Below are 21,073 nucleotides of genomic sequence, written 5' to 3'. Positions count from 1 at the left end.
AGTCTAGAAAAACTCTCAGAAATTCAGGAGTCTCTTGGACACTCTGGGAAAGTAGGCAAGGTGTTTATTCCTTCATCCATTTTGCCTGGATTTCCCAATATAGTGTTTATACAATAATACATTTACACAGCTATGGCACAAAACAATATAATATTCCATAGGGTAGATCAGTGATGGGCGACCGGATATACTTCAAGGGGCACATGTGGCCCCCTAACCTCAAAAAGGGCTGCACATTACCCTTAATTTCAAAACAACTTTGGCAACCCCACATTACTCATCCAAAAATGCACCCACTTGCTCCAAAATAGTCCCACATGCACTCTGTCATGTTACAAAATGCCCCTACATGCAAATATGTATTCTGAAACTTCATCCATGCCACTGGCAGAAGAGCATGTTCCAGTGCCCAAGATCCCCGCCACTTGTGTGATGCTATCCCTCTGTGGTCCAGTGTCTTTCATGTTCTCCTGCTGCATAGGCTGAATAATATTTAATTTCATTGCTCTTGACACATCACAGGCAGCAGCCCAGTCATCCAATCAGTGTTCTTGACACAAGACTTACATTGTAGATTTGCTTATCTTGTGTGGCACTGGTATATCATCGTAATTGGGTTCTTGTGGGCAGAATTCAATTTCCCATGATGTCGGGTGTGGACATCTTGCTGTGCACATTGCTGGAAATTACAGTAGAAACAGAAGTTAAGAATTGACAGAAATCTCCGCTGATTTTTCTGGCGCAAGGTGAAATGAGCGGAGATTTCTGTTAAATCTCTGCTGCAAAGTGTCTCATGGATGCGCCGGAGACACTTCTCGGCTACTTCAATTCCCCCTCTGGTGTCTCATGAGCAATAGACATTCTGCTGCGTGGTGGGATTAGGTCATAATATTAAGGGCATCTAAAGTTTTTGCTTAAAACTAAATCCATAAAAAACATAATGGGATCCAACAAAAGGAAACATTTACTGCTGTATAGTACAGTGCCGCTATGTGGGGCACTTCGTTAGCAGAGGGGAGGGGGTTTCTGGAGACCCAGAAACCCCCCCCCCCTGCGTGCGCCCCTCCCACAACTTCCTTCTGCTGTATTGACAGACGTGTGTGTTATAGCTAGTGTCTGTCTTTGATTAAATGTGCTGTTGTAACTTATTACTGAGATTAAAGGTAATATGTGCCCCTATTTAAAGGCTTTAGGGCTGCCTGTGCAGCCCTGGAGGATATCAGGCTATCATTGCTACGACAGGTCCTAGCACAGCCACTAACTGCTGCGGAGGACATTCAAAAAGAAAACCCAACAAACAAAACGTTTTACTGCATCAAGATAAGTTGCACAAATATTGGAGGTGCTGGTACTTATGTATGTGTACACACACTGCTGTCAATATAGAATGTAAGAATTAACGCCATACAGACACCTTCCCATCTTAGAAAGATATTCAGAATTAAATCTATGTAAACCACTCATGTTTGTACTGTTTGCACATCATGTCAGCTAATGGCATTAACTTCCCAGAGTCATTTGCCTTCAAGATCAAATCAGTTGCTAAAAATAAGTAGAAGTAAAGTACTTGCAAGTGGGTTTGAGTTACATAGGAAATTAGCAGCTAGAGACCTCACAGAAAGGTTTCCTGGAAAGAAAATGGCTAAGTGGTTAAGGGAAAGTACAAAATTGAATACAATAAAATGTAAATATGGTTTTAATTTACAGCAAAAAAAATAAATAAAAATGATTAGTTCACCATCAAGATTAATTGAAGATGCATAAAACCACTGCAGAACTGCCAGGCACATGTCCAGATATTTTGTGTACATTTTGAGCAGTGCCTATTAGTGTGTTTGTTCCCAATTGTAATGTGCTGAAACTAAATAAAGGTTAACAACAGTTTGACAATGTAATTCGTTTCTCAGGATCACGCACCTACCAGTATATGGGATTTCACTACCTCATTAACAGCTAACCCTACTTACACCTGACCAAAAGATTGCTACACAAAGTTAGCTATGTATAAAGAGAATTTAGAAAAAAGTCTAGAATGCAAAGTAAATTATATTTTCATTAGTTGCCTGTTCAAATATCACAGCAATGTGCATCTTATAACGGACAACAATAAAAGTAGTATTTGTACACTTTGCGGTGTAATGGGACTAGAGAGAAAACTCGTGTTTTCAAAAGCACCAGAATTTGACAGGGCTGAGGAGATTAACATGAAACAGAGAGAATGAAATATGCTTTCTGGCATTTAACTTAGATGCCCTACAACATAATCATTTATATATACATACACACATGATGACCTAGGCCCTAATGACACATTGGAGACCAGTCTAAAAACAATTGGGGGGAAAAAAAAAATGTTTCTTTGTTCCTGTATCCACCACAAGTCCACAATGACTGTCTAACCCAAGGGCAGTGTCAGACATGAGACTTGGGCAGTAACATGTAGTAAAGGAAGAAGCTCAGACAGGGTAATATGAAAGTGAATAGGAAACGCTTTTCCAGTCACTCTATACCATTTTACAGCCTAAGTGTTGCTAAAGAGGTTCATGGAAACTATCCCAATCTGTAGATACGTGTGGGTGATTCTTGAGTAATAAACCGCAAAAACTTTTTTTTGTTCCCATTTTATTTCACAACATATTAAAAAAATATATTTGGATCTTTACCATTTAATTACAAGACTGCCTCTGTCAAATACAAATTGATTTGCGGATACAGTGCTAACACAGCATAGAACAGAAGCTACCTCACAATAATTGCAACTTGGGACCAGGCTGCAATGAGCAATTTGAGTGATGTGATTGGTTTTATGTTAGTTTCATGTGCTTACACCACACTCCTATAAGGCTGTAACATGGGCTAAATGGTCCCATTCCTGTAATCAACTAAATGATATAGACAGCATGTGACAGTGAATCTTGTTTTATGACTGACTGTAGTCTGGTGGCAGTGGGAGGATTAAATGTCACTTCACATCACTCACTGTTAGACACTTCGTACCAGTTACATCTGGGTCATGTACAGTAAATATTGCATTCAGACATTTGCACAACTAAAAGATGAGACCATAGCTGAATGGGGAGGGAATGGTCACCACTGGGACAGTGTGTTTGTAGCTGTAAATTACCTAGAAACAAATAGGCTGTGCCCCAACCATTACTCAGGTAAGGGACACACTGTGTTGTGGGACTACTATACTTTCAGTGCTACAGCAGCACTAAGGAGGGGGCTCAGTGGTGGAAACAAGGTAAAAGCCATTTCAACTGAAATAAATTAAAGCAATCTGAGAAGTCATTCCTAGGTATTGCTAGATTATGGCCTGGAATTCTTCCAGTGGTTTTGAAGAGATTTATATTTGGCTACAACAGACCAGACAAGTTCAGTTTGAGCCCGATTAAAGTTTAGAGTTTAAGGGGTATATTATTTACTACACTGTCAATCTAAACCAATCAGATTCTAGCTGTCATTTTGTAAAATGTACTAAATAACTAGAATGTGATTGGTTGCTATAGGCAACATCTCCACTTTTTCAAACCCGCAGTTTAGTAAATATACTCCTAAGTCATTAAAGAGCTATCATGAAACCATCCAACATACTGCTGGTTGTGGGCTGACTGGAACAGATCACTTTTCTTATTGGTTGTTTATATTTAAAAGAAAAGGTCAGTTCCACATTCTGTATTCTCAGGTTTTCAGTTAGTGCAGGTCCAAATATTTACTACGGCATCACTATTTCTCCAAGAATGTGCCTGAGTCACAGCCTCCAAGACGGCTAGAAAGATTTGTATAGATGACGTCGTCTCCTACACTGGAACAAGTATGAGGAATGAGTTTTAGCCACAGCCACATACACACTCACAAACTACCAAATATAAAATATAACATGGTCATTCAGGTGGCATGACAAACAACAAAAGAGCATTGGTTCTTTTCTATGCCTTCACTGCTATATTACAGACACCCCATGCAGCCTCCCCCCCCCCCCCCACCCCTGTCCAACTTTGTTTTCACCGCAACTGATCAATTTCTATTCAATAGTAAGTGTCGTTTTGGTGGTCACACACACACAATAGAATGGTTGATCAACTTGGTCAAATCATAGTCTCTCTGTGTAAAAACAGCATTATAAATAGCAATTGCTGTTAAAATATCATGATTGTTTCCCTATTTAACATCTACACAACCAAGAGAGACCAGATCTAATACTATCATTTAAGCACCATCTATTTTAGTATAATTCCTAGGTAACGCTTTACAGAAAAGGTAGTAGACTTCTTGCTGCGGAACTACAAGTTCAAGCATGCCCAGCCAGCCAAACATGAGCAGCGGCTGATGTTACTGTGGATGTAACTGCAATCCATGTAAGTCTACATGCAAATAAATTGTACAGTTATCACTAGGAAGGACTCCGTGGTGACCAGTGTCCCTCCTCTGCCCGTTATCGTTGTGATGATTCTTTCTGGCCAAGTGGTTCCGTCTCCCAGAGTAACAAAACATATCTGTATATGTGAAAGCACTGTAAAATAGAATATAGAATGACATAGAATCTCAATTTGCATTTCATGAGCTATAAGTAGTGAGGATTTTAAATAGAACGTACCCTATGTATTGTGTCACTATAACGACTGGTGGTAAACTAGCAAATCAGCAATCGTCTTGTTCAGGCACCACCATGGTGGGAGAACCAATGCTATTTCAGGCTAGAGCAGCCACAAAATATATATATATTGTTACATCAAGGTTTACCATTTATTGTTTACTATAATACTGCTATGGTTGCCAACATTACACATTTGGGGCTAGATTTACTAAGATGCGGGTTTGAAAAAGTGGTGATGTTGCCTATAGCAACCAATCAGATTCTAGCTGTCATTTTGTAGAAGGTACTAAATAAATGAAAGCTAGAATCTGATTGGTTGCTATAGGCAACATCCCCACTTTTTCAAACCCGCAGCTTAGTAAATCTAGCCCTTGGTGTTCATTAGCATGGTGGTAGGCAAACTACAATTCCATTGAAGTTTTTGCCTTATGGACTTTGTAGGGCAGCCCAATCCAAGGGTTATCTTCTTTTAGACTACTTCCTGGTTCACAGGACATGTGCTTACTATTTAGTGTTTAAGTATATGACACTGGTCTGCCATAGCTCTGTGATGTAACAATATTAATGGCACTGAAGCCACTCTAGAGTCTCTTCTCTGTTTTGTACAGGCCCTTCCTGCAACAAGAGAGAAGTGTACCGTGATACTACATACTGCCAGCTAACCAGGAAAATATTTGTGCTGTTATCCTTTATGTACAAAGTGAACTGCTGCATCATAAAAAGCATACATAAGGAGGCATTGTCTAGTGTTATAACTTATCTTTTCACCCTTTTACAAAGGAACAATGCATCTTAAAGACGTCCAAACATATACCAATTATTAAAAATAAAAAGGTCCTATATATTAAAAAAGATAACAAAAAGGGGGTAGGTTTAACAAACAAAATAAAAATGTCCAATATTTATAAAGTACAAGTGTCTTTATGGCATCGAGTGCCCTTTGCAGAAACAATTTATAGCGTCTTGCTTGAGACAAGACTTATGTGTATTCTTCCATGTAGTGTTCAATCCATTCAGCTTCACGAAAACCAAGATATAATAATTATAAAATACTTGATATAAAAGTATTTTACAAAAAAAAGGTAAAAAAATGAAGATTAACATAGCATCCTAAGGCACTGTGTTGTGAGCTTTATACAGATCTCTGGAAGGCTGAAGTCCATGCTGTGATATCCCAGGGGAGCAGCAGGCTCCTGTCACACATAAGCTCCCAGTGCAGAGTGGAATTCAGTCAGACACTGTACCAGCTGCTGGAACTTGGGCCTCTCTTCTGGATCCAGAGCCCAACAGCATGCCATGACTGCAAACCTGGAGGGCAAGAGGGCACCAGTGTTAAAAGCACGGCTTTTTGCAATCCAGTATCATTAACATAATAAAAGATATATAAATATATAATAGGCAAAAACGCAAGAAAAAAACGTTTGCATCTCTGTAGAAAACAGAAAAACCTGCACAGCTTCTACAAGATGGTAAAGTTATATGCGTTATGATAGAGGCTGTAGGTAATGTGCAGCTTCAGCTGGCACACTACAAATTATGCACACATGGCGTGTAACTGAAATGTTAACAATGGCACCATAAAGACATTAATAAGTGATCAGAGTGGTCTGTTCATATAACAAAGTGAAAGTAGACATATACCCAAGGTAAATACATTCACGCTTATTTTATGTTCCATGTAGTACATACTGCAGCAGATTTTAGCTCACATGTTGCCAAAATGTATTGGAAGGAGCCATTAGAAACAAATTAGTCTAATAAGTCTTTACTAGTCTATGCACAAGTCCCAAACACTTGCAGGAATGGCACCAGAAAGCTGTGAAAGAGCCATCTAAGGACACCAACATACAGTATAGTGCAGAATGGTAATACTTACAACTCATCGGGGCAGTTGATTGGCTGGGCTATTCTGTAGCCATCCTTTAAGTAAGCAGCCATCTCAAATGGGTCAATGTCGACATAAGGAGTCTGCCCCAACGTCATCAGCTCCCATAGTGTTACTCCAAACGCCCACTGCATACAAAAATAATTTTATCACATGAGGTTCCGTGAATGTTGAGCATTTGTCAGCAAGAGTTTTATTAAAATAACTACACACAGCGAGATTTATATTAGAACAAGTGTCAATTTGTGAATTGTTAAGAGTTAAAGTTATGATAGAAGTAGAATATATGAATATATATGTGAGCAGAATACTTGATTTTTAACATTGCTGTCCTAGGCCTTGAAATTGGAGGACTGCAACTATTATTCCGACAAATTTTTTTTTAAAATAAAATCTACACTTTCAGCAATGTCCATTCTTTCCATGTAAACATACTCTGCCCATCACTGAAAACAAACCTTTAGAAAACAATGCCCTTTATGCAAATAAAGACATTTTCTACACATTCTTAAAAAAAATCTCCCTTCTACATTAATGGCCTCTTATTTAAATACATCATTATTGCTGCTTTCCATAAGAAAATAATGCCTTGACCAGACAAATAATCCTCCTGGTATTGCATTAATTGCTCACCCACTTACATACTACCCATTGTTATTTTTCTTCTAAAGTAATGCATACCACTTAACAAATAGCCTTCTCTTGCGTTAAATAATGCCCCTGTCTGTTCTGCTCACTGGGTAAAGAGTACCAGCCCTGTGATGTATGCTTACATCTTTCAGATCATTGCATAGGCTGAGGCCTGTAAGCCATATACTGTTTTTATGAAGGGACCAATCTACACTCTGTAACCATTGGCTGCACTTGTAGTCACTAACAAAATCTGTCGGATCGAATTATACTCCGGACTGAAATCATGCAGCTTTTCAAGATTTGCCATTACAATAAAGTCTTCTTTCCTCAATCGCTCTGTGACCAAGAGCTGGTTGGTAATGGTTTACATATTACGAAAAAAATGTTTGCACAATTAGAAGAGATATTTTGTTAATTAAGGCTGTAAAGAAAGGCTAGACAGATTGGGGTTGCTAGGTGCCTTGGTTACTTAATGGTCAATAAATGTATATATACTCCAATATACCATTCTATAACTAGCCTGGTAAAAATACAAAGGGCAGCTAATGCAACTGGAGGAGTAGTGTGTCATCACCACCATAGATGATTATTTTGGTGGCCTATTTTGTTTCCAACCAAAATCACATTAGATAGGCTTTGGTCGGAAACAAGATTATCTCCCAGTTCAATCAAAATCTTATCAGATGTGATTTTAATTGGGCCAAGTAGTAAATCATGTGCCCAATGACCACAACAGCGTGTGCAGTCCCAGGCAACAGAAAACCCTGTGCTCTTGTTATATGTTCATTTGGACTGCCTACTGAACGGTGTGCACAATCTGGCTATTTAGGTGTATGGCCGAACGTAAACAGAACTGGTGAGTCTATGGAACTTCTTACCAAGGGAGATGGCAGATTTACAAAATGATTTAAAATTGATCAGCCCTTTGTGTGGCTCTATACTAATTGATAAAGTTCTTACCTGTTGTAATTAGATTATTAATTGGCATTTGTGTAAAAGTGGCTGGGACATGGTCAATGGGCACAGTCATTTTCCAACCACAGTAACAAGCCCCCACTTTAGAGGGTGGAGGGCCACACTTTGTCAACACACTTAGGGTTTCAAATTAGATAAACTACACAATGATGTCCTCAGATGAGCAGCAAGATGCACCAATGTGTACCCTGGATTACAAGGGTAGTTGTAGACCTAATTAGGAAATGGCATTGAGTGATTAAAATGAAGATGTGATGACTAGTTATGGCGTTAGAATGACCACTATGTGAGGTCAGATAGGCAAGCAGTAACCAACTTCTGGATCACCACATTTAGTACAGGTTTAACCTAATTCTGTAAATTGACTGGAATAAGAGGCAAGATCCTGGCTATTACAACGCTACAACTACACCCCAACCTACAAACACATTTTGACGTCAGAATTGGCTTATTTCCCAATTTAAGCAGTCAATAACACAAGATAAATCTGTCCCTGTGGAATTCTCCATATTATTCCACGCAGGGACTCTGATCCTGATAAATAAGTATTCTTCTCTCAGCCAGGTCAGCTCACGTTTTCTAAGCAGTGCTGGGAACAAGACTCAATAGAAGGAAGTCTATAATTTCACTTTTTTTTTCCCCTCAAGAGTTCTCTGGAATGTCCTGGGCACTAGGAACATCGTATCTCAAGTCGTCATGGATGCTGATAAGCCGGGTTAGAATAGCTTTCAGACTTGATAGAATGCAATTCAGATTACAGAACAAATAAAACAATACGACAGTCTATATTAAAGACAATAACCTGTGTCATAAGTGGCAATGAAAAAAGTAACAGAGTCAATAGGGTAGGTAGGGTCTATTGTGAAATCAGATTTGGCATATCCTCTTTACACGTGCTCATGAAATAATATGTTTTAACGTTAATGAACCCTACCCTTATACAGTAATTACTGATTAATAAAGACAGATGACTGATTACTAAGCTGCTCTGTGTAGGTGGAAATGAAACCAGTGGCATCAACAGTCCAATGAGTAACACTGCAATAACTTCTATCACCCAAGTTTATTTATGGCATTGTGAGGGATTTATCACACTTTATCTTACCAAAATACACATTTAAACTGCCTCAAGTGAGACAAGGAAGCAAAAACATTCATTTAGGTGTGGAGAGAAACCAAGCGGAGACATAAGAGGGTCTGGTAATCCGGATGCCAACACAAACTGCGATATCACAGCCAATATTGGTCAATAGGCCCAGAAACATATCTGATGCTTGGTAAAGTCCTATCAAAATTGATCGGATTATTCTGGGGCACACTAGAAAATGTGGACAGAAGATGGTTTCGGATGTGTGTGGCCAAGTCTGTCTGATACCTGCACCAGATGTAATTGTTTGGGACTGACGAAATACACTACATGGCCAAAATGATGTGGGCACATTTATGTGGTCATTGAACATCTCATTCCAAGACCCTATGCATTAATATGAACACCCACCCCCCTTGTTGCTACAACAGCCTGCCCTCTTCTGGGAAGTACTGTCACTAGATTATCAAACACGGCAGCGGGGATTCACATCCATTCAGCTACAGCATTAGTGAAGTTGGGTGTTGAGGCCTGGCTCGCAGTTCAGTTAGCATTCCAATTGATCCAAAAGGTGTTCCATTTGGTCAGGGCTCCAGACAGGCCAAACAAGTTCTTCAAAACCAAACAATGTAAATATTTTTTTCTTTTAAATGGACCTTGCTTTGTGCATGGCGGCATTGTAGTGCTGAAACATGAAAGGGACTTCACAAACTGTTACCACAAAGTTGGAAGCACACAATGCTACTGCATAGAATGACATTATATAGAATAAAGATCCCCCTTTGCTAGAAAGGCACCAATGTAGTACAGGGAGGAACTATGTCAGGTACCTAACTAACATTTATGAATACATGTCCGTTGTTTAGGAGACACTCGTCAAACACAGTAATATAATGTTAATTGTATACCAAATGCAAAGCTTTTCTACTTGCGCTAGTGCACCAAATTCTTTTCTTATTTTGTGGGATTGCGGAAACTGAAGTGACATTTTCATACTTCCCAGCATGCAGGTTTCCATTAAAGTTATGCCCATTACTACCCCTTTTAATAATTTTAACTTTTCATTCTTCCTAAATTACTGCTTGGTTTAGCCTGATTTATACAATGAATTAGGGAAGTGAGTGAAGGTTGTCAGGATTTTTTATTATTCATCATTACATGTGATACACGGATGTGTTTGAATACTTTTACTGAATTAGTATAGCTGTGTTTTCCCATAAAAGCACACTTGGAGGTTGTAAAAGGCATACAGTTAAAAGTATAGGAGAACTCCTGATTACAGGGACCTCATGAGTACCACTTAACTAAAGGTCCTTTCGCAGGATGGAGAATACTGTGCAGCCATGCATGAAGCAGGGAACATCCACCTAAATGTACCTCTTGTACCCTTTCCATCTCACTCAAATAATCTCTTCCCACAAGTGGGGCCATAATCAGAGACACTCAAAAATAGGCACAAAACACTTTTCATAAATGTCCTTTACATTTATGGATAGTCTTACAACTCGTTTTTACATGTGGAGCTTCTTTGAATTTGACTTCACAAAAATATATGAATTCTTTTATGACCCTGTAAAAGGGTAGAGGGATAGGTGGCCTACTTGTTTATGGATACAGATGTGCGATTTGTGTTATTAACCATTTAACCCATTGTTGTGTGCCGTTTCTTAGCGAGACAACCTAGACCGCTTCTGCACCAGGTTTGAGCTTATATTTAAATTTATCATATCGTAAAATGCAGAAATCAAGATGGAGGTGTTACATTTTAATTTATAACTGGAAATAAAGACATTACTTTCCTGAGATTTATGGAATACTAGGTTTTCAGCGGGGGTTGAGCGTTTGTAACCATGGAAGGATAAAATCATCATTACAGCAAAACCCAGCACTGCACTTTATCACAAGGCCTTCCAAGTGACAGGCATCCCAAGGACTTAGAGAGATGAAGGACTGCAATGTAATGTGCTACATTCTCTGGTCCTGTAAATTGTCAAACCAGGGAACAAACCAATATGTAACATATACACTGAATTCTTACAACGAATATTTTGAGAAAATATATAAAGGTGGCTCTTTCACCTACGTACAGTGGATGCATCCATGTTATGGTCAGAACAAATACCCAATCTATTTATTCACAAGGATATCTTGACATCACTGAGGCAAGCAGCACCTCATTATCATCATTATTTATTTATATAGCGCCAGCAGATTCCATAGCGCTTTACAATTGGGAACAAACATTCATAAGACAATACTGGGTAATACATACAGACAGAGAGGTAAGATAACCCTGCTCGCAAGCTTACAATCTATAGGACAATGGGAGTTAGAAACACAAGGGCATGTGCTACATCATATTGCACAATGGACCAGCTAGAATGCAAAAGTAAAAGTATTGAGTGGGCTGTGTGTGTTGCAGTGTTGGTCAGAGGGTTGTTGTCTTGCGTTAGCTGTGTAGAGGATGGTAATAGGGTAATCTAGGGAATTAAGATGGTGGTTGAGGAATATCATAACCTTGTCTGAAGAGGGGGATTTTCAGTGAACGCTTGAAGGTTTGAAAACTAGAGGAAAGTCTTACTGTGCGAGGGAGGGAATTCCACAAATTGGGTGCAGCCCGGAAAAAAATCCTGTAACCGAGAATGGGAGGATGTGATGAGAGTGGAAGAGAGACGTAGATCTTGTGCAGAATGGAGGTGTCGAGTAGGGAGATATTTTGAGATAAGTGAGGAGATGTATGTCTGTGCAATTTTGTTGATGGCCTTATATGTTAGTAGAAGAATTTTATATTGGATTCGTTGAAATACAGGCAGCCAATGTAGAGACTGACAGAGTGGCTCAGCAGAGGAATAACGGTTTGCAAGGAAAATCAATCTAGCCGCTGCGTGCAAGATAGATTGTAGGGGTTCAAGTCTGACTTTGGGAAAACCAGTAAGGAGGGAATTGCAATAGTCGATGCGGGAGATTGCAGTGTCTTGTGTGAGATATGTGCGTATTCTGGAAATGTTCTTTAGGTGTATGTAACATGATTTAGATATAGGGGCATATTCAATTAGCTTTCCGGTTCGCTGTAACGCACGTTACTGCGAATCCTGCGCAGTATTGCTGTTAATACGGTACCGCATTAACGCAGATTTTCGTTCGCAACCCTATAGGCTGCGAACGAAAATCCACGTTATTGCGGTATCGTGTATCGACTACGCGGCCCGTTCCGGTGGACCGGAAAGCTAATTGAATATGCCCCATAGAGTTGATGTGGGGAATAAACGACAGTTGCGAGTCAAGGATTACACCTAGGCAACAAGCTTGTCATTAGTTACATCTGAATTATCCGGTTACATTCTCATAGAAATTGGGTTCGGTTCTCAGCATCTTTCAAAACGAGTAGGTGACGGTTACACATTAATATTTTCATTAATTGTAACAGTTTTGGTGCAAGGGTAAAAACACACTTTTTTTTTTTTTTTTTTGGAGGTGGCCTGACAAACAAACACACACGAAAATAAAGGACGTACTTTTTAGGTGAAATTTATATCATGCATTTTCCACCTAGAGCCTGGCTTTTATAGAAGTTTAATAAACTAGAATTTCACTATCGAAGGTCCCCCCAAGTCAATTAAACTCCTTAAACATAGAGGCCAGCTGCAGTGTACAGATCCTGATAGATGGAGCACAATTTCTTTTGCATATACATTCATTCCCAGAAGCCTGGTCACCAGCTAGTTATTCCTCTCAGCATACATGCCCATTTTGGGATGTAAATCTGTGCTGTAGAAGCGTTTGACGCCATGCGTATGTCACTGGACAGTTTTTCCAAAATAAAAGTACAAATCACCCTTTTAAACTTCCGCGCTTGGAGGTGGAGATTGCTAAATTGTTTAATGTACACATTTGGAAACCAGTTTCTACAAAATATTTTTAATGATCATTTCAGGTTTCTTTACCCCAAATATTACCCCCTTTTATGTCAGCAAAGTATTAATTAGATAAACTTGACTGCCTCACATTATCTAGTCTATATTGTATACTGTACTGTGATGTTTGTGTGACAAGTACAAAGACTCACACTTTATACAGTATTCCAGTGGGGTGTTTTGTTATTGTTACTCCCTTTGGAACATGTAAAATGCCTCAATAACTTTCATTAAGGCTTCCACTCCCCACTAGAGCAGGTAGTTTTATTACTGTAGACACAATATAAAGTGGACTGACAGGGAACTCAAATACCTGCAATGCCCCAGACACAGGCATAATGTGCACTTGCTCACATTTCCGGGTATTGCAATAAGTAAAACATGGCTGATTTTACTTTTATTCGCACTCAGAAATGGTTTTCCTACCCTAACGTTCCAAGCAGACTCATCCCACAAGGCTTTGACTGGACTTTACAGGTAATCACCCCACAAGGTTTCTATTTTAGAAATAAAACCCTATCAGCTATGTCTAACTAGGCATTAGATACACACTCTAGCAGAGTGCATATAGAGCACTTGCCTTTCATACCAATTACTCATTTTGTGGGGGCTCTTAATGCAACATCTGGCGGACAGCTGCTTTTACAGACTAGAGCAAGAAGCTGTTGGACTATGAAGCTCACACTGCTGCTGTTGGCCACATGACGTGGTGGTGGTACTGGATGTAAATGGAAGACAGCAGATCCCCCTGAAGACAAAGAGTCAGCAAGAAAGGTAAGTGCTGGATACACTGCTAGCGGTTATATTTACAAAACCGATCCTTTGCAAACTTATCCCTGTCAAAGGAGGACTTGTCCTTTAAGTCCACAAATGACAGAAGTGTATTATAAATGGAAAAAAATCAAGGATGTTATGAGAGCTTCAAAAAAACTGGGGTATTACACAATTTCTCATCACACTTAGAAGTCCATTCATGGACTTCTCTAGGACAGACGTCCAGGTAATGAGTCAGTCAGACTGTTTAGTCTAAGTATAACCTCTCTGAGAAACTACATCGGTAGTTCCTGTATGTCCACAATCAAGTTCTGCGCAGCCAGTAACATATAGGTGTCTAATTCACTAGGGTTTATGTAAAATGCAGTCAGGATATACAATTTTTTCCATAACAAGTATGTTCCATTAATCGGTTGGCACTTACACTGCGACCAGTTGCATTCCCACTCAGACAGTTCAGGACCTGGCTCTTATACCAGTAAGTAGTGTGTAGAGTCCTGATAAGCACTACACAACCCTATAGAATCAGCACACACATATGCAGATAATTTGGATGAAAAGAAATAGACTCACCACATCACCAGCACTGGAAAACTCTTTGTTTACCAGACTTTCAAGAGACATCCAGCGTACCGGTCTGTTCTCATTGTCACCGAGACAATGGTAATCCATGGGGAAGAGGTCGCGTGCTAGCGCATTATCTGTAATCTTTACTTGGAGAGACTCGTCAATCCTGGAAAGAAAGACATCTTTTATTGTGTGTTATATAACTTTTGCCTGTGTTCAAACAGCTGTCTAAAGCATACTGTAGCGTCTACTAATTGGGAGTATTTAACGAATTAATTACACACGTGGCCCAAAAACACTGTTCTAGAACAAAATGTGTTACTTCAATGCATAACTCCAATCAGAAAATACTGAGTGAGGACCAGACTACTTACACACAATTTCTAGCAGCAAGGTCTTTGTGGATAACTTCTCGTCTGGCCAAGTAACTCATTCCACAAGCTATCTGAATCGCCATATGAACAAGGTCTTGCTGGGAAATCGCCTAAAGGAAAAGGAACAAAAGAAAGACGAATGTAGCCGATGCCTTCATCTGTATGTGTATCCAAGATGACCCTGACCAGCAGATAACCAGGACCAGAAAAACACACTCTTAAACACTGAGTAATGGGGCTTTATCCATTTGCCATTCCCATGCATACAGAGACAGAGGGCTCTACTATGACCATAACTCTGGACACACATTAGAAGTCAGCTGTCAGATTCAGTTGCTAAAGGATCATATCTGTTTACAATTTGCCAAATAGTCCAGATCTGGTTGTTGGGAGTTGTACAACCAGAACACAATGGAAAGCTGATCACAGGCTCTTAAGCTACTTTTGGGTTGAGTATGCGATTTCAGAGACATTAGAGTCATGTTATGATTTGATCTGGCAGAATGGAAGCCATACGGCAGGTTACCCACTAAATAGATCGTAAACCGGGAATGCAGTGTCTTAAAGATGCTGTTGTGACACCGCTCTGGACATTGTCTCATCACCAGCAGGTAATCGGCTGAAGACTTGAGAGCTAAAGCCCTAAGGGTGGTAGGTTCTCATAACAGCTCAATGAAGTTCTCTCAGATGTTACACACCAAAGAAATATATATCTGCTCATACAGCTTTAAAAAATAGTTTTTAAACATTTTAAAGTACAAACTACAACAAAATCAATTATTAAGGAAAAGTGCTGTGATAACACGATTAAGAAAGCACATTCCACCAATATTTGCACAACGTGAATAGACAGGTTCCAAGTGCAGAGATTTAACCACAAAGAGGCCAAAATGTACATATTTTGGGGAACCTAGAACGAACAGGTCCAGAAAGATAGAAATAAATCATTCTATTTTTTGGGGGGATAAATTGCATTCACAAAGTTCTACCATAAAGAGCTACTGTGGACAAGTCTGAGACTCTTGTTTAATCTCTACAACAGTTAAACCTGACAAAACCGCCTTTAAAAAGCCAATTAAATGCATATATAAGTGAGTTGCAGTGTGGAATCTGTAAGAGCTCAGACTTTATATGCCATGCACATCAGACAGCCAAGAAACGATGCACCAACGTGTCCACACTAGCAAGAATATTTTCATAGGCGTGAAGGTGGGGGAAATTTTACTTTGCTACATTAGTGTAAGAGATACAAGGTTACATAAACAGTATAGCTACATTTATTTAGTAGGATACATTACACTATACACACACCTTCTAGTATGTATTTTCCCATCAATATGCACTTAGCTTTGGGCTGTTATGTTACTGAACTTTGCTACAAATTCAAGACCTTGTTAGTAATTGTTTTAACACTACAGATCTATTACTCATAACATTTGAACAATAGGCTCATTGAGTTGTCACCTCACGCTTGCGGCTTCTAGCAAGGACAGCCATGGTGGACATGTCCCAATAGATTTACAGGCTGACAAAGTATAGATATGGGTAGATCGCTCATAATTATAATGATGCATTTCTCAACATTCACATAGGTGTACGTAAACATTCCAATATAATTATAGGGGAACTGCGCTTTCAGACAGCATTGTGTAGATGAAATTGAACTGCTGACCTCAGGACCACAGTTTCCATTTTGCCCCACAGTTTGGTAGCCAAACTGGACTATACCTGGCCATTCGGCACGAAGGTCAAGCTGTCACATCACGTCTGAACCCCATGGAGACCTGCTGGTGTGGTCATACATAAGATGGTGTGTAATCCTGCGTACATACTAGGATTAGGGCTCATTGTGGGTCATGCTTACTTTATGGCCATACATGTAGCCACACTGGGTTGATAAACGGCTTTCTTTGCATGCGTGGAGAATTTAATTAAGCGGTTACGGGATCCAAGAGCAATAGATAAACAAACCTGTCAAAAAGCTAAACATTACTGAAGGTGGAGATACATGATGTGTCAAACTCCACAATAGCTAATGTTTACTGTTATTAACCACAGTAGACTTGGATTGGGTTTTTATATTGTAGCTTTTATTTTTTTATATATTTCATTAGCACAGAAAAGGACATAATACTAGAAAAGGAAAAAGAACAGGAAACACCTGCCAGATGGAAGGAGAAAAACATGATTATATGAATGTATTCTTCAATTGGAATTAAAATCTGCTGTAGTTTAACAACCTTGAGAAATTGTAACAGCATTCCCCAGTAAATGGTAAGATGTCTGTTTTGGACAAAACTGAATGTTGTCTGTCAAAGTAACGCATTCAAGGAACTCACTGTAAGATACGCTTATCTGTCGAGTCAAAGCGAGACGTTCTCTAATAGAATGTAACAGCTATGTGGTGGCAAGGAGTAGATGACGTCAGAGGAACTCACAAGGGAACTCCCTTCCACCCAGCGGTAGCAGGATTTGTGGTCTAATCAGCCGGCAGTCCGGATTCGGACATTTACATATTACTACATGCCCGTCATTTTCTGAGTGGGGGTAAGAGTCCACCCTTACCAAGCGATCCTGATTTCTAATGTTTTTATGTTGTATTGAGGCTGGTGCCTATTGTTTAAATAAATGTATGTACGGTTTTACACATGAGGAAATATTTTCTCTTTTATATTGCAACGGAGTGGATTCTAAAGGAATAGGAGTGAACCACTCTATGGTATTATACATGATCTATTCGCTTTTTCCTTTGTAAGTGTACACCCGAAAGGGGAACAGAGTTCATCACGTGGTGCTGCATGCTGAGTGTATTATCCCATCGGCTAATAAGGGGTGTTCATAGAATTCACATATATATTTGCTTGATACAAGTTGCACTATATTCTTATGGATGTTTTTTTTCTTATATGGGATCTATATGGACGGATCGGTGTGATAATCAAGAGGAATTATCCAAGGAGAAAAACAAAAACTATTTGGAGTGAATATTCAATGGAACTGTCTTTTTGAACTTTTCTTCATTTTATTTTATTGTATATACCTTAAGCTCCATCTAATTCCTTTTGTAGTTTTGATTGTGGTCTTATATGTTGCACAAAAGGGGGGTTTGTGCTAGAAGGAATAAGAGGCAGCATTTGGTTTTATGTGCAGGTGCTTCCCTATATTGTATTGTTTATAGCTATGTGGTGGCGCTAGGTGTCTAAAACAAGGTAAATGGTATGTACACATGAGAGCACATTTCATGTACATCAGGTTGTTGTAATGATTTATGTGCATCAAGTCGTAGGTGGAAGTGTCGGAGGGGTGGGCTGTACAAGTATCCATGAGAATGCAGTCCATCGGCAGGAACTAATGGCACCACACACACTTACTGCTCTATGACAGATTTAGGACGTTCCTATTGCATTGAAATGCTGAATATTGCTTTGACACAATGGCTGCCGCCACTGTGCGTGGTACATGTATAAAAAAAAAATTCACACAATTAGTGGCTTTGATATGGGCCACGGTCAGGCCACAAAGCAATGTGGGATGTGTGAGCACATGATGGACAGTGAGAAAAATTGCAGTGCTACAGAACAATATCCTAATGATAATATCCACACATTCTTATGGTATCTCTTGAGACCGTAGCTCATATCCTCATGTTCACATTTTCCACTGAAAGCTGTCAACTTTACAACGTTCCAGATAGCCCAGGGTCAGTTTGGGAACCTCCCTGTTTTGTACAGTGAAGGGCACTGGAAGCAAGTCAGCAGAAACAGATCATTATTGAAAATGGTCACACTTTAGACCCTCTCATCACTGCCATCCATAATTACTCCAATGACACAGCTCTAAAGCCAAATCATTCAGTACACACGACTGGAAACAAGCATAATTGGCAAGCCTGATATTTTAAAATTGACACTAACCCATATCTTTATACATTATTTCAAAATGGAATAGACTAGGGTTATTGCAGAATGTCTTCATTGGTTTACATTTTTCAGTTTAATGCTCAACAGATTAGATGTCAGTTCTTAAACACAAGCCTTGGAAAAGAATGTGTGTGTCATTCTGTATTTCCTCAACTTCAAATGTAAAAAGTTCTATTACACAAGGTGGGATTCATCCACAAGATTCTCGGATTTGCATATATTTCACCTCCGATGATATGAGAATATAGGGAGAGCACAACTAAGCATGTAAATGTTACATACAAGGAAGGTAAGAATCTACTCTAACATGTACAGAATGGCTCTCTTTCCAGCAATTACTTCTGTGTTCAAGGGGGAGAGCATCAGAGAAAGGCTGCATCAGCACAGTGCCCTGCCAGGATACTTGTGTATGTTCCGCATTTTGTACTTAAGGGGGATTTTCGTCTTGTAACTGCTCTAATTTGCTGGTTTGTGGACGGCCTTCTGGAACTTTTGATAAATATATTGCTTTTTGCTGATGTCCTTCAGTGTGTGCGTGTGTATGTGTTTGTTTTTAGTTTTGCTTTTTTACATTGACTAGGTAGAGTTGCTTTTTTTTTTGGAAATGACAACCCAGATCTTCCATTTAATGGATATAACTAGCCACAGAGCAGTTAGGTGTTGTATCCAAGGGCAACAAAATTAGGAGATACATCAAAGCATTTACATAATTTTGGTTGTCAAGTCCAGCCAGAGAGATAAACCAATTTTTAAAAAGTGTTACAGGAGGGCACACGTATGTATATCCATTTGGGGGTAGATAACATTATTACACTTCTGTATATTGCCAATCACACATACACAGATACAGAAGCATAAGAGTCAGACAGAGGTCTTCTGGAAGCCACTGAAGGCCTCTAGAAGCCTCTTTGTGATCCCCCTGTACAGTAGAAGTTTGGAAGGAAAGGTTGACAGCATCCTAAAGAGCAGTTTCCAGATATGTTAATATTACATTTATTGTAAAATATTAGAAATAATAAAACTGTCCTTGCAGACAGCTCTAAACTCTTGTTTCTTTTTCAAACAAGAAAACGGCTCAGTGGAAAATGTAGATAGAACGCCACTTGGGATGAGATGCAAAATAAATTAGACATTTTAATCCATGTATTTACACTTTTTTCTAGGGGGTTAAGATCTGGGAACAGTTTCATGACGTTCACAGTTTCATAATCTGGGGAAATCTGTCATACAAATAAAACTGAAGGCCCACAGGGTGTAAAGCTGTTAAGGTTCACACTATACATTCCTGCTCAGGCACGCTGCTGAACTTACTAATACATGACCAAGTCTTCTGGTTTCCTGTACACAACGTGAAAACCGGTTGTCTCTCAGATTACAATTAGAACCTGTACAACAGATTGTTCTGCATCACAAGATAAAGGACAGGATCTGTGCTGAACAGCGGGACATTTCCATGTGTCAGATCGGTTTATTTTAATGGATGTCACAATACAACTGAATTTACAAAATACAAATCCCAGTCTAGGAGTATATGGTTATGCAACAAATGGCTGTGATGTCAAGGAGCAAGAGTATCAGATGATGGAACCACTGTGAGGCCTCACACACAAGGGCATATAATGTGCATTCTCAAAACATGCTATGACAACGATAGTGTAATAAAAATTTGTGCTAGTGAAATAAACCTTTAAACACACACTGACTAGTTTTCACTTTGTATCAGTTACAACATTTCCTACAGACTGCAGAAGTGCTAAACGCTTCTTAAACACCATGAGGTTCTATTGGAACGCTCTAGAACAAGCACTTGGCGGGACGTGTTTGACAGCACTGAAGGATGCAGGGAGGTTTTGAGACGCGCTCTTTAGGACCTCGTAAAAATGTTTCAAATGTGCTGAGAGAGTAAAAAATTTAATTTGTTTACACTTCTGTATTTATGTTCTACAGATGTCAAGTGAATAGACGCTCATGTAATTACCTGTGGGTTATTGGCCTCCACCAGCTTGCACTGCCTCAGGAAGAGTTTCAGATTCCCCCAGTTCATGAAAGGCAGGAGCACCATTGGCTTTTCCCCATCCTCTATACAGACATGACCGATGGGGAGAAGATTCCTGAAAACACAAGACAAACCAGCATTAGACAGCGCAGATACTAGGAATCATTTACTTCTATAGCGCCAGCAAATTCTGTAGCGTTTTACAAATGGGATGAAACACACTAATAAAACAATACTGGGTAATACAGGTAGTCAGAGAGGTAAGAGGACCTTGCGCGCAAGATTACAGTCTATGGGAATGAAGACAAATAACAGAAACATAGAAATGTGCCAAAACATATATACTGTGTG

General features: G+C 39.4%; 1 protein-coding gene across 2 annotated transcripts in view; it reads right to left on the bottom strand.

The window, feature by feature from the left end:
* Positions 1 to 1,678: 1,678 nt before the first annotated feature.
* The window catches only part of RYK (receptor like tyrosine kinase), a 90,294-nt gene continuing 70,899 nt past the window's right edge, over positions 1,679 to 21,073 (bottom strand). For both annotated transcript variants that reach the window (XM_075201578.1, XM_075201577.1), the window contains exons 11-15: positions 20,705 to 20,837; positions 14,807 to 14,916; positions 14,439 to 14,598; positions 6,474 to 6,610; positions 1,679 to 5,905 (exon numbers count right to left, since the gene is read on the bottom strand). In XM_075201578.1, coding sequence (XP_075057679.1) covers positions 5,794 to 5,905; positions 6,474 to 6,610; positions 14,439 to 14,598; positions 14,807 to 14,916; positions 20,705 to 20,837 — 652 coding nt within the window. In that variant the 3' untranslated portion in view covers positions 1,679 to 5,793. The remainder of the gene's footprint in view (positions 5,906 to 6,473; positions 6,611 to 14,438; positions 14,599 to 14,806; positions 14,917 to 20,704; positions 20,838 to 21,073) is intronic.

Source organism: Mixophyes fleayi, chromosome 3 (genome assembly GCF_038048845.1).
Source record: "Mixophyes fleayi isolate aMixFle1 chromosome 3, aMixFle1.hap1, whole genome shotgun sequence".
NCBI lineage: Eukaryota > Metazoa > Chordata > Amphibia > Anura > Limnodynastidae > Mixophyes > Mixophyes fleayi.
Note: the sequence above shows the minus strand (reverse complement) of the source record. Positions and strands in the feature narration are given on the sequence as shown.